Source organism: Hyperoodon ampullatus (assembly GCF_949752795.1).
Source record: "Hyperoodon ampullatus genome assembly, chromosome: 3".
NCBI lineage: Eukaryota > Metazoa > Chordata > Mammalia > Artiodactyla > Ziphiidae > Hyperoodon > Hyperoodon ampullatus.
Window position 1 is genome coordinate 66,585,187 of NC_136916.1, and position 15,219 is coordinate 66,600,405.

A 15,219-nucleotide genomic window follows, 5' to 3' on the forward strand; every position below is an offset into this window, starting at 1 on the left:
GCATGTGGGATCTTCCTGGACCAGGGCTTGAACTCATGTCCCCTGCATTGGCAGGCAGACTCTCAACCACTGCACCACCAGGGAAGCCCACACATTTTGTTAAGTGAAAGAAGCCAGTCACGAAAGGCTGTAATTTGTTTGGTTCCATTTAAATGAAATGTCCAGAACAGGCAAATCCAGAGAGAGAGAAAGGAGATTAGTGGTTGCTGGTGGGTGGGGCGTAGGAGGGAGGAATGAGAAGTGATTGCTAATGGGTACAGAGTTTCTTTTGGAAGGTGATGGAAATTAGTGGTAAAGGTTGCACAACTCTGAGTATACTAAACCACTGAATTATACACTTTAAAAGGTAAGTTTTACCATATGTGAATTGTATCACAATAAAGCTGTTAGGTTTAAAAAATTTTTTTTGACTATGACAAGAAACAAATAAGTGAGTAGCTAGGAGATGTGGGATATAAAATATTTGGAACAAAAATTGCTTAATAATCCATCCAGAGTCACAGTGTTCAAGCTTTAGCCTTATTCTAAGATTGCAAGCTCTGTTCTATCAGGCTTCACACTTTTTAGTTCTTCTTTAGTTCTTCCCCTGTCAGCCAGTAATTTTTCCTCTTTACTTAATAGTAGACTGTTATTTTGATTTTGCCTCAAAATCATTCTGATTCTGCCTCAAAGCAGCACTCACCTTTCATTCATCCTTCCATTCCCATTACTACTGTACCGATTTAGGTTGTCATCACTTCATGCTAAGACAGTGGCCTCAGCTCTAGTTAACAAGGCTCGCATTCTTCCAGGTTTTGTGAAGATTAAGTTTGTCCTGTAGTCTCTTCTACTGTCACCATATTTATCTTTCTAAAACATTCTCTTTACTGTTATTTCCCTGTTCCTGAACCAGTTACAGAAAGATAAATTCAATATCCATGGGAAATAGTTTGCTCACCAATCCATGCTCCTATATAATTATAAGATATTGTCAACACAATTTCTTATAATTCTTCTATATGAATTCTACCCCTCTTGTGTTATAGTTCAAACTGATCTGGTACACTCTGAATACATCATGCTCTTTCCCAAATGTGTGACTGTGTTTACTTTTCGCCTACATAGACAATTTTCCTTCAACCTCCGTCAGTTGACCAAACCCCACCCATTACTTCATGGCCTAGCTGAGATCCCGCCTACTTGTCCAAGTCTTCCCAGATCACTATTGCCAGATGCAATCCCCTTCTCCTTCAACCTCAGCGAACTTAAGTCCATATTTAACATTTGACAATCAGTTGAGTACTCAATACTTTTAATCTTTTACATTGCTGGCTTTTCATATAATGGAAAAATACTTTATTAGAAGTTAGAAGATTTATCTGGATAAGTCACCAGCTTATTATTCCTGTTATTCACTTGAATAATGGGAAAATAACCCCATTTGGTAAAAGGAATCAATGAAGAGAAACTGTTCAATATATAACAGATTTTTAAACTGAAAATGGCATTATTCATAATTTCATGTGTTTGTCTCTACAGCAAGGTGGTAAACTACCAAGATCATAAATTCTTAAAATTCTTGGGATTTTTCACAACAGAATGTGAAAAATCTATGTCAAGTTTACATGAGATTTCAAAATGATCTGATAAAAATATTTTTATATATTTATCCTGAGTTTACAAAAAGTTTCCAAATGTTTTCCTCAATCATTTATAGCCACCCAGATTGTTTTAATCTAAATGAAACTATTACTATATCAACCATAGAGACGATCAGAGGACTGGATATTTTTAGGTTTTAATCACCATAACACATCTCACAAAGTGGAATTGATTAGCTGAGCATATCAGAATTCTCAAATTAGTTTAACTGCTCTTATTCTGAGGATCTACAGAACATTTCACAACTAATGTAGGTACAAATTCTGATCTTTTCCCCATCCTTCATGTGACTTCTAATGACCAAAAGGCAATACAAGCTTCAACTAAAAAATGCATGACAATTACCATTTGATCCTACCAAACTGAGACAACCACCTTTAGAAGATCAATGACCAGCTCCATAGGCTCATGAGATATCCTGTGATTATTCCTAGGATCACAGGCATGTGGGAATCACTCTAATCCTAACTTTCTCTAAACCCTCAATCACATCTTACATTTGAAAAACTTTCAATTTTTTAAGATGAAGTATGTACAAATAGAGGTCATTAAAAACTCTACCTGTAAACATAATGGTTTATGCCAAAGATTCTCAAATTATGGTCCCCAGCCTAGAACATCAGCTTCACCTGAGATGATCTAAGACATGCAAATTCTTAGGCCCTACCCCAGTCCTACTGAATCAGAAACCTTGAGGTAAAGCCCAGCATTCTAGGCGTCCTAGCATTTAACCAGCCTTCCAAATGATTCTGATGTAGACTATCGAAGAAAACAATCACTTAAACTTACCCTCCTGAGAGAACAGGTAACACCACTCGAACAAATGGAGGATCAAAGGGAAAGTTATCCTAAAAAACAAATAAGCAAGTTTAATTTTAAGAATATCCTTAATACTGTATTATTTAGAAGATTTAAAAATACCCCATAGCCCAGTCACTGAGCCGCCACCAAGGAAGGACTCAGCAGCCTCCCCCTTGAGCCCCCTCGCTTCCCGACACTCTGTCCCCTCAACCTGCCTTCTCCAGCCGCCGCCTTCCGCAGGCCGTTTCCAACGAGGAAAAGGGATCGTATCGTATGTCCACTATCCAGAAGCTCCACACTACCTACCCCTTTGCTGATACAAGTAAGGGTAATGATCTGCTGGCTGCTAGCACTGAGGATTATATCCATATAAGAATTCAACAGAAAAACGGCAGGAAGACCCTTACTACTGTCCAAGGGATCACTGATGATTATGATAAAAAGAAACTAGCGAAGGCGTTTAAGAAGAAATTTGCCTGCAATGGTACTGTAATTGAGCATTCAGAGTATGGAGAAGTAATTCAGCTACAGGGTGACCAGCACAACAACATCAAAAACATATGCCAGGGCTTCCCTGGTGGCGCAGTGGTTGAGAGTCCGCCTGCCGATGCAGGGGACACGGGTTCGTGCCCCGGTCCGGGAGGATCCCACATGCCACGGAGCGACTGGGCCCGGGAGCCATGGCCGCTAAGCCTGTGCATCCGGAGCCTGTGCTCTGTAACGGGAGAGGCCACGGCAGTGAGAGGCCCACGTACCGCAAAAAAAAAAAACAAAACAAAACATATGCCAGTTCCTCGTAGAGACTAGACTGGGTAACGACGATCATATGAAGGTTCATGGGTTTTAAGTGCTTCTGGCTCACTGAAGCTTAAGAGAGGATTTCCTTGCAATGAGTAGAATTTTCCTTCTGTCCCCTGTCACAAGTTTAAAAACCTCACAGCTTGTATAATGTAACCATTTAGGGTCTGCTTTTAACTTGGACTACTGTAACTCCTTCATGCAATAAACTAAAAAGAGCCAAAAAAACCCGTAAACATTAAAAAGAATAAAAATAGTTTATAAAGAATGTATAGGGCTTCCCTGGCAGCACAGTGGTTGAGAGTCCGCCTGCCGATGCAGGGGACACGGGTTCGTGCCCCAGTCTGGGAAGATCCCACATGCCGCGGAGCGGCTGGGCCCATGAGCCATGGCTGCTGAGCCTGCGCGTCCAGAGCCTGTGCTCCACAACGGGAGAAGGCCACAACAGTGAGAGGACCGCTTACCGCAAAAAAAAAAAAAAAAAAAGTATACATTTATTACCTAATGATGAATGCGGGTCATAAACATAAAAAGTCCTCCAAAATGAAATGAAATGAAAACGAAAGCTAACATAAATGAAGTTAAGGTCAGGCCCAACAAAAACAGAAATATAGATCAATGGAACAGGATAGAAAGCCCAGAGATAAACTCCACGCACATATGGTCACCTTATCTTTGATACAGGAGGCAAGAATATACAGTGGAGAAAAGACAGCCTCTTCAATAAGTGGTGCTGGGAAAACTGGACAGGTACATGTAAAAGTATGAAATTAGAACACTCCCTAACACCACACACAAAAATAAACTCAAAATGGATTAAAGACCTAAATGTAAGGCCAGACAATATCCAACTCTTACAGGAAAACATAGGCAGAACACTCTATGACAAAAATCACAGCAAGATCCTTTTTCACCCACCTCCTAGAGAAATGGAAATAAAAACAAAAATAAACAAATGGGACCTAATGAAACTTCAAAGCTTTCACACAGCAAAGGAAACCATAAACAAGACCAAAAGACAATGCTCAGAATGGGAGAAAATATTTGCAAATGAAGCAACTGACAAAGGATTAATCTCCAAAATTTACAAGCAGTTCATGCAGCTCAATAACAAAAAAAAACAAACAACCCAATCCAAAAATGGGCAGAAGACCTAAATAGACATTTCTCCAAAGAAGATATACAGATTGCCATAAACACATGAAAGAATGCTCAACATCATTAATCATTAGAGAAATACAAATCAAAACTACAATGAGATATCATTTCACACTGGTCAGAATGGCCATCATCAAAAAATCTACAAACAATAAATGCTGGAGAGGGTGTGGAGATAAGGGAACACTCTTGCACTGTTGGTGAGAATGTAAACTTATACAGCCACTATGGAGAATAGGATGGAGGTTCCTTAAAAAACTAAAAATAGAACTACCATACGACCCAGCAATCCCACTACTGGGCATATACCCTGAGAAAACCATAATTCAAAAAGAGTCATGTACCAAAATGTTCATTACAGCTCTATTTACAATAGCCAGGACATGGAAGCAACCTAAGTGTCCATCATGGGATAAATGGATAAAGAAGATGTGGCACATATATACAATGGAATATTACTCACCCATAAAAAGAAACGAAACTGAATTACTTGTAGTGAGGTGGATGGACCCAGAGTCTGTCATACAGAATAAAATAAGTCAGAAGGAGAAAAACAAATACCGTATGCTAACAAATATATATGGACTCTAAGGGGGAAAAAAATGTCATGAAGAGCCTAGGGGTAGGATGGGAATAAAGACACAGACCTACTAGAGCATGGACTAGAGGATATGGGGAGGGGGAAGGGTAAGCTGTGACAAACTGAGAGTGGCATGGACATATATACACTATCAAAAGTAGGGTGGATAGCTAGTGGGAAGCAGCTGCATGGCACAGGAAGAACAGCTAGGTGGTTTGTGACCACCTAGAGGGGTGGGAAAGGGAGGGAGGGAGGGTGGGAGGGCGGGAGACTCAAGAGGGAAGAGATATGGGAACATATGTATATGTATAACTGATTCACTTTGTTGTAAAGCAGAAACTAACACACCATTGTAAAGCAATTATACTCCAATAAAGATGTTAAAAAAAGAAAAAAAGATAAGGCCCAAATAGGACAGTATATTGTAAACTTAAGAAACACAAAGAGATAGCCTCACCCACCAGAAGGCAGCCAGCAGAAGCAAGAAGAACTACAATCTTACAGCCTGTAGAACAAAAACCACATTCACAGAAAGATAGACAAGATGAAAAGGCAGAGGGCTATGTACCAGACGAAGGAACAAGATAAAAACCCAGAAAAACAACTAAATGAAGTGGAGATAGGCAACCTCCCAGAAAAAGAATTCAGAATAATGATAGTGAAGATGATTCAGGACCTCGGAAAAACAGTGGAGGCAAAGATCGAGAAGATGCGAGAAATGTTTAACAAAGATCTAGAAGAATTAAAGAACAAACACAGATGAACAACACAATAACTGAAATGAAAAATACACTAGAAGGAATCAATAGCAGAATAACTGAGGCAGAAGAACGGATAAGTGACCAGGAGGACAGAGTGGTGGAACTCACTGCTGCACAACAGAAGAAAAAAAAAGGATGAAAAGTAATGAAGACAGACTAAGAGACCCCTGGGACAACATTAAACACAACAACATTCACATTATAGGGGTCCCAGAAGGAGAAGAGAGAGAGAAAGGACCAGAGAAAATATCTGAAGAGATTATAGTCAAAAACTTCCCTAACATGGGAAAGGAAGTAGCCACCCAAGCCCAGGAAGTGCAGAGAGACCGATACAGGATAAACCCAAGCAGAAACACACCAAGACACATAAGTAATCAAATTAGCAAAAATTAAACACAAAGAAAAATTATTGAAAGCAGCAAGGGAAAAACGACAAATAACAGAACAAGGGAATTCCCATAAGATTAACAGCTGACTTCTCAGCAGAAACTCTACAAGCCAGAAGGGAGCGGCATAACATACTTAAAGTGATAAAAGGGAAGAACCTACAAGCAAGATTACTCTACCTGGCAAGGATCTCATTCAGATTTGATGGAGAAATCAAAAGCTGTATAGACAAGCAAAAGCTAAGAGAATTCAGCACCACCAAACCAGCTCTACAACAAATGCTAAAGGAACTTCTCTAGACAGGAAACACAAGAGAAGAAAAGGACCTACAAAAACAAACCCAAAACAATTAAGAAAATGGTCATAGGAACATACATATCGATAATTACCTTAAATGTGAATGGATTAAATGCTCCAACCAAAAGACACAGGCTTGCTGAATGGATACAAAAACAACACCCATCTATATGTTGTCTACAAGAGACCCACTTCAGACCTAGGGACACAAACAGACTGAAAGTGAGGGGATGGAAAAAGACATTCCATGCAAATGGAAATCATGAGAAAGCTGGAGTAGCAATACTCATATCAGATAAAATAGACTTTAAAATAAAGAATGTTACAAGAGACAAGGAAGGACACTACATAATGATCAAGGGATCAATCCAAGAAGAAGATATAACAATTATAAATATATATGCACCCAACATAGGAGCACCTCCAATACATAAGGCAACTGCTAGCAGCTTTAAAAGAGGAAATCGACAGTAACACAATAAGAGTGGGGGACTTTAACACCTCACTTACACCAATGGACAGATCATCCAAAATGAAAATAGGTAAAGAAACACAATCTTGAAATGACAAAACAAACCAGATAGAACTGATATTTATAGGACATTCAATCCAAAAACAGCAGATTACACTTTCTTCTCAAGTGCGCATGGAACATTCTCCAGGATAGATCACAAATCAAGCCTCAGTAAATTTAAGAAAATGGAAATCATATCAAGCATCTTTTCTGACCACAATGCTATGAGATTAGAGATCAATTACAGGGAGAAAAATATAAAAAACACAAACATATGGAGGCTAAACAATATGTTACTAAATAACCAAGAGATCACTGAAGAAATCAAAGAGGAAATCAAAAAATACCTAGAGACAAATGACAATGAAAACACAATGATCCAAAACCTATGGGATGCAGCAAAAGCAGTTCTAAGAGTGAAGTTTATAGCTATACCAGCCTACCTCAAGAAACAAGGAAAATATCAAATAAACAATGTAAACTTACACCTAAAGGAACTAGGGAAAGAAGAATAAACAAGACCCAACATTAGCAGAAGAAAAGAAATCATAAAGATCAGAGCAGAAATAAATGAAACAGAAACAAAAAAACAATAGCGAAGATCAATAAAACTAAAAGCTGGTTCTCTGAGAAGATAAACAAAATTGATAAACCTTTAGCCAGACTCCTCAAAAAAAAGAGGGAGAGGACTCAAATCAATAAAATTAGAAATAAAAAAGGAGAAGTTACAACAGACATGGCAAAAATACAAAGCATCCTATGACACTACTACAAGGAACTCTATGCCAATAAAATGGACAACCTGGAAGAAATGAACAAATTCTTAGAAAGGTATAACCTTCCAAGACTGAACCAGGAAGAAACAGAATATATGAACAGACCAATCACAAGTAATGAAATTGAAACTGTGATTAAAATCTTCCAACAAACAAAAGTCCAGGACCAGATGGCTTCACAGGTGAAGTCTATCAAACATTTAGAGAAGAGCTAACACCCATCTCTCTCAAACTCTTCCAAAAAAATTGCAGAGGAAGGAACACTCCCACACTCATTATATGAGGCCACCATCACCGACACCAAAACCAGACAAAGATACTACAAAAAAAGAAAATTACAGACCAATATCACTGATGAATATAGATGCAAAAATCCTCAACAAAATACTAGCAAACAGAATTCAACAACACATTAAAAGGATCACATACCACAATCAAGTGGGACTTATCCCAGGAATGCAAGGATTCTTCAAAATATGTAAATCAATTAATATGATACACCATATTAACAAATTGAAGAAGATAAACCATATGATCATCTCAATAGATGCAGAAAAAGCTTTTCAACACACATTTATGATAAAAACTCTCCAGAAAGTGGCCATAGAGGGAACCTACCTCAACATAATAAAGGCCATAATGACAAACCCACAGCAAACATCATTTTCAATGCTGGAAAACTGAAAGCATTTCCTCTAAGATCAGGAATGAGACAAGGATGTCCACTCTCACCACTATTATTCAACATAGTTTTGGAAGTCCTAGCCCGTGCAATCAGAGAAGCAAAAGAAATAAAAGGAATACAAATTGGATAAGAAGAAGTAAAACTGTCACTGTGTGCAGATGACATGATACTATACGTAGAGAATCCTAGAGATGCCACCAGAAAACTACTAGAGCTAATCAATGAATTTGGTAAAGTTTCACAATACAAAATAATGCACAGAAATCTCTTGCATTCCTATACACTAATGATGAAAAATCTGAAAAAGAAATAAAGGAAACACTCCCATTTACCATTGCAATAAAAAGAATAAAATACCTAGGAATAAACCTACCTAGGGAAACAAAAGACCTGTATGCAGAAAACTATAAGACACTGATGAAATAAATTAAAGATGATACCAACAGATGGAGAGATATACCATGTTCTTGGATTGGAAGAATCAATATTGTGAAAATGACTATACTACCCAAAGCAATCTACAGATTCAATGCAATCCCTATCAAATTACCAATGGCATTTTTTACAGAACTAGAACAAATCATCTTAAAATTTGTACGGAGACACACAACACCCTGAATAGCCAAAGCAGTCTTGAGGGAAAAAAACGGAGCTGGAGGAATCAGACTCCCTGACTTCAGACTATACAACAAAGCTACAGTAATCAAGACAATATGGTACTGGCACAAAAACAGAAATATAGATGAATGGAACAGGATAGAAAGCCCAGAGATAAACCCACACACCTATGGTCAACTAATCTATGACAAAGGAGGCAAGGATATACAATGGAGAAAAGACAGTCTCTTCAATAAGTGGTGCTGGGAAAACTGGACAGCTACATGTAAAAGAATGAAATTAGAACACTCCCTAACACCATTCACAAAAATAAACTCAGAATGGATTAGAGGCCTAAATGTTAAAACCGGACACTATAAAACTCTTAAGAGGAAAACACAGGAAGAACACTCTTGGACATAAATCACAGCAAGGTCTTTTTTGATCCACCTGTTAGAGTAATGGAAATAAAAACAAAAATAAACAAATGGGACCTAATTAAACTTAAAAGCCTTTGCACAGCAAAGGGAACCACAAACAAGACTAAAAGACAACCCTCAGAATGGGAGAAAATATTTGCAAAGGAATCAACGGACCAAGGATTAATCTCCGAAATACATAAACAGCTCACGCAGCTCAATATTAGAAAAACAAACAATCCAATGCATAATGGGCAGAAGACATAAATAGACGTTTCTCAGAAGAAGACATACAGATGGCCAAGAAGCACATGAAAAGCTGCTCAACATAACTAATTATTAGAGAAATGCAAATCAAAACTACAATGAGGTATCACCTCACACCAGTTCAAATGGGCATCATCAGAAAATCTACAACCAACAAATGCTGGAGAGGGTGTGGAGAAAAGGGAACCCTCTTGCACTGTTGGTGGGAATGTAAATTGATACAGCCACTATGGAGAACAGTATGGAGGTTCCTTAAAAACCTAAAATAGAATTACCATATGACCCAGCAACCCCTTGACTGGGCATATACCCTGAGAAAACCATAATTTAAAAAGACACATGCATGGGCTTCCCTGGTGGCGCAGTGGTAGAGAGTCCACCTGCCGATGCAGGGGACACGGGTTCGTGCCCCGGTCCGGGAAGATCCCACATGCCACGGAGCTGCTGGGCCCGTGAGCCATGGCCGCTGAGCCTGCGCATCCGGAGCCTGTGCTCCGCAATGGGAGAGGCCACAACAGTGAGAGGCCCGCGTACCGCAAAAAAAAAAAAAAAAAAAAAAAAGACACATGCACCCCAATGTTCACTGCAGCACTATTCACAATAGCCAGGTCATGGAAGCAACCTAAATGCCCATCGACAGATGAATGGATAAAGAAGATGTGGTACACATATACAATGGAATATTAATCAGCCATAAAAAGGAATGAAACTGGGTCATTTGTAGGGATGTGCATAAATCTAGAGACTGTCATACAGAGTGAAGTCAGTCAGAAAGAGAAAAACAAGTATCGCATATTAACACACATCTATGGAACCTAGAAAAATGGTACAGATGAACCAGTTTGCAGGGCAGAAGTTGAGACACAGATGTAGAGAACAAACGTATGGACATCAAGGGGGGAAAGTGGCGGGGTTGGGTGGGGGTGGTGGGATGAATTGGGAGATTGGGATTGACATGTATACACTGATGTGTATAAAATGGATGACTAATAAGAACTTGCTGTATAAAAAAATAAATAAAATTCAAATAAATAAATAAAAAAGAAATACACAAAGGTGTTCCATGTCCAACAGAACTATATAAAGGAACCATCGCAATAATAATAGACTAGGTAATTTGGATCGATCCTCTGGCTAAGAATTAGAAAAGGTAGACAAAAATGTACAATTACAGAGCTAAGATCAGGAAGAGAAAGGGAACCCCAGAGAGTGGGGCCTTTTTTTTCCCTTTGGGTTTTCTTTAAATTACAGGAGAGTAAGATAAGACGTTAAGAAGTTAGGGCTAAGAAGATAAAAATTGGATCTCAGGGTCCACCAAGGGAGGCCTTTACTAGGCTCCAGCACTTTAGGTTGGGACTCTGAAGGACAAACCACAAACCGCCCTGACGGAATGAAGCCAACCTTTACATCATCTCAATGCCTTTCTGGATTCAGTGATCCTGGATTGCTACTACCCAAGCACCTGACAGGGGCAAAGGTACATCTCTGTAGAGGAACAGCATCCAAGGCTTCGAATTACCTCTCTAATTTTTCATATATAATATCTACCATCAAAAATAACCAGTCATAAAAGACTTAAAGACGGCCATGTGAGGCCTGGTCTTCTTGCACTTGAGGCTCCACGTGAGTTGCTTGCATGCAAAGAGCAGCTTCTCCAGGTTCTTTCCCTGTGCTAAATGTGGCCCTGCAGCTTGTCAGTGCCCTGGGCAGTGCTTGTGGCCTTGGTGACCTGGGTGCCCGCGTGTCTGTGGTACACCCGAACCAGGGGTCTGTCTAGCTTCTGTAAAGTCTCCAGGGAAAGCCATTTTTTCAATGCCTACAATGGAATGGCAAGGCCTCTGATAACCAGGTGTAGAAGATATGCTTGCTCTTCAGGGCACCGTTCAGAATCGGGGACCTTCAACATGGCAGAGGACTAAGACATGGAGATCACCTTCCTCCCCACAAATGCATCAAAAATACTTCTACAAGTGGAACAACTTCTACAGAACACGTACTGAACCTTGGCAGAAGACCTCAGACTTCCCAAAAGATGCCTGAAGGCGACCTACACGCACAAGGGGGGCCAAAACAAAAGTTGAACAGCAGGAGTTGTGCGAACAAAGAGAAAGGGAAATTTCTCCGTGCAGCCTCAGAAGCAGCGGATTAAATCCCCACAATCAACTTGATGTACCCTGCGCATCTGTGCAATACCTGAATAGACAACAAATCATCCCAAAATTGAGGCAGTGGACTTTAAAAGCAACTGTAGACTTGCGGTTTGCTGTCTGCGACTGACTTGTTTCTCATATTTATGTTTACCTTAGTTTAGTTTTTAGCTCTTGTTATCATAGGTGGATTTGTTTATTGGTTTGGTTGCTCTCTTCTTTTTTAATTACTTTTTTATGTTAATAATTTTTTTAATTTTAATTTTAATTTTCTTTCTTTTTTTCCCCCTTTTCTTCTGAGCCGTGTGGTTGACAGGGTTTTGGTCTCCGGCCAGCTGTCAGCCCTGAGCCTCTGAGGTGGGAGAGCCGAGTTCAGGACACTGGACCACCAGAGACCTCCCGACCCCCCATAATATCAATTGGCAAGAGATCTCCTCCTCAACGTTAAGACCCAGCTCCACCCAATGGTCAGCAAAGCTCCAGTGCTGGATGCCCCATGACAAACAATGAGTAAGACAGGAACACAACCTCACCCATTAGCAGAGAGGCTGCCTAAAATCATACTAAGTTCACATGCACCCCAAAACCCACCACCACATACGGCACTGCCCACCAGAGAGACAAGATCCAGCCCCACCCACCAGAACACAGGCACCAGTCCCCTCCGCCAGGAAGCCTACACAACCAACTGAACCAACCTCACTGACTGGGGGCAGACACCAAAAACAACGGGAACTAAGAAGCTGCAGCCTGTGAAAAGGAGACCCCAAACACAGTAAGTTAAACCAAGTGAGAGGACAGAGCAATATATAGCAGATGGAGGAACAAGGTAAAAACCACCAGTGCAAACAAAGGAAGAGGAAATAGTCTACCTGAAGAAGAATTCAGAATGATAATAGTAAACATGATCCAAAATCTTGGAAATAGAATGGAGAAAATACAAGAAACGTTTAAAAGGACCTAGAAGAACTAAACAGCAAACAAACAATGATGAACAACACAATAAATGAATTTTAAAATTCTCTAGAAGGAATCAACAGCAGAATAACTGAGGCAGAAGAACGGATAAGTGACATGGAAGATAAAACAGTGGAAATAACTACTGCAGAGCAGAATAAAGAAAAAAGAATGAAAAGAATTGAGGACAGTCTCAGAGGCCTCTGGGACAACATTAAACACAACAACATTCGAATTATAGGGGTCCCAGAAGAAGAAGAGAAGAAGAAAGGGTCTGAGAAAATATGTGAAGAGATTATAGTTGAAAACTTCCCCAACATGGGAAAGGAAATAGTCAATCAAGTCCAGGAAGCACAGAGTCCCATACAGGATAAATCCAAGGAGAAACACACAAAGACACATATTAATCAAACTAACAAAAATTAAATACAAAGAAAAAATATTAAAAGCAGCAAGGGAAAAGCAACAAATAACATACAAGGGAATCCCCATAAGGTTAACCGCTGATCTTCCAGCAGAAACTCTGCAAGCCAGAAAGGAGTGGCAGGACATATTTAAAGTGATGAAAGGGAAAAACCTACAAACAAGATTACTCTACCCAGCAAGGATCTCTACCCAGCAAGGATCGCATTCAGATTCAACGGAGAAACTAAAACTTTTACGGGCAAGCAAAAGCTAAGAGAATTCAGCACCACCAAACCAGCTTTACAACAAATGCTAAAGGAACTTCTCTGGGCAGGAAACACAAGAGAAGGAAAAGACCTACATAAACAAACCCAAAACAATTAAGAAAATGGTAATAGGAACATACATATCAATAATTATCTTAAATGTCAGTGGATTAAATGCTCCAACCAAAAGACATAGACTGGCTGAATGTATACAAAAATAAGACCCATATATATGCTATCTACAAGAGACCCACTTCAGACCTAGGGACACAAACAGACTGAAAGTGAGGGGATGGACAAAGATATTCCAAGCAAATAGAAATCAAAACAAAGCTGGACTAGCAATTCTCATAACAGACAAAATAGACTTTAAAATAAAGACTATTACAAGAGACAAAGAAGGATACTACATAATGATCAAGGGATCAATCCAAGAAGAAGATATAACAACTGTAAATATTTATGCACCCAACATAGGAGCACCTCAACACATAAGGCAAATGCTAACAGTCATAAAAGGGGAAAATTGAGAGTAACACAGTAATAGTAGGGAACTTTAACACCCCACATTCACCAATGAACAGATCATCCAAAATGAAAATAAATAAGGAAACACAAGCTTAAAATGACACATTAAACAATCTGGACTTAATTGATATTTATAGGACATTCCATCCAAAAACAACAGAATATACTTTCTTCTCAAGTGCTCATGGAACATTCTCCACAAGAGATAATATCTTGGGTTGCAAATCAAGCCTTGGTAAATTTCAGAAAACTGAAATCGTATCAAGTATCTTTTGCAACCACAGCACTATGAAATGAGATATCAATTACAGGAAAAACAACTATAAAAAACACAAACACATGGAGGCTAAACAATACATTACTAAATAACCAAGAGATCACTGAAGAAATCAAAGAGGAAACCAAAAAATACCTAGAGACAAATGACAATGAAAGCACGATGACCGAAAATCTATGGGATGCAGCAAAAGCAGTTCTAAGAGGGAAGTTTATAGCAATACAATCCTACCTCAAGAAACATCTCAAATAAACAACCCAGCCTTACACTAAAGCAATTAGAATACTCTGGTTTCTCTTCATATAGAATAAATCTTTCACCTTTTACTAAGAAAAAAAAAAGAAAAAAAAGAAATTAGAGAAAGAAGAACCAAAAAAACACAAAGTTAGCAGAAAGAAATCATGTAGGTCAGAAATAAAGGAAAAAGAAATAAAGGATACAATAGCAAAGATCAATAAAACTAAAAGCTGGTTCTTTGAGAAGATAGAATTGATAAACCATTAGCCAGACTCATCAAGAAAAAAAGGGAGAAGACTCAAATCAGCAGAATTAGAAATGAAAAAGGAGAAGTAACAACTGACACTGCAGAAATACAAAGGATCATGAGAGATTACTACAAGCAACTATATGCCAATAAAATGGACAACCTGGAGGAAATGGACAAATTCTTAGAAAAGCAAATCTTTCCGAGACTGAACCAGGAAGAAATAGAAAATATAAACAGACCAACCATGAGCATTGAAATTGAAACTGTGATTAAAAATCTTCCAACAAACAATAGCCCAGGACCCGATGGCTTCACAGGTGAATTCTATCAAACATTTAGATGAGCTAACACCTAGCCTTCTCAAGTTCTGCAAAAATACAGCAGAGGGGGCTTCCCTGGTGGCGCAGTGGTTGAGAGTCCGCCTGCCGCTGCAGGGGACACAGGTTCATGCCGCGGTCCGGGAAGATCCCA

At 39.2% G+C, this 15,219-nt stretch overlaps 1 protein-coding gene across 2 annotated transcripts in view; it reads right to left on the reverse strand.

Moving 5' to 3' along the window:
• UBE2Q2 (ubiquitin conjugating enzyme E2 Q2) overlaps positions 1-15,219 on the reverse strand; it is a gene marked incomplete at its 5' end in the record, with an annotated part of 68,298 nt that overhangs the window by 15,808 nt on the left and 37,271 nt on the right. For both annotated transcript variants that reach the window (XM_079698849.1, XM_079698848.1), the window contains one exon: positions 2,431-2,489. In XM_079698849.1, coding sequence (XP_079554975.1) covers positions 2,431-2,489 — 59 coding nt within the window. The remainder of the gene's footprint in view (positions 1-2,430; positions 2,490-15,219) is intronic.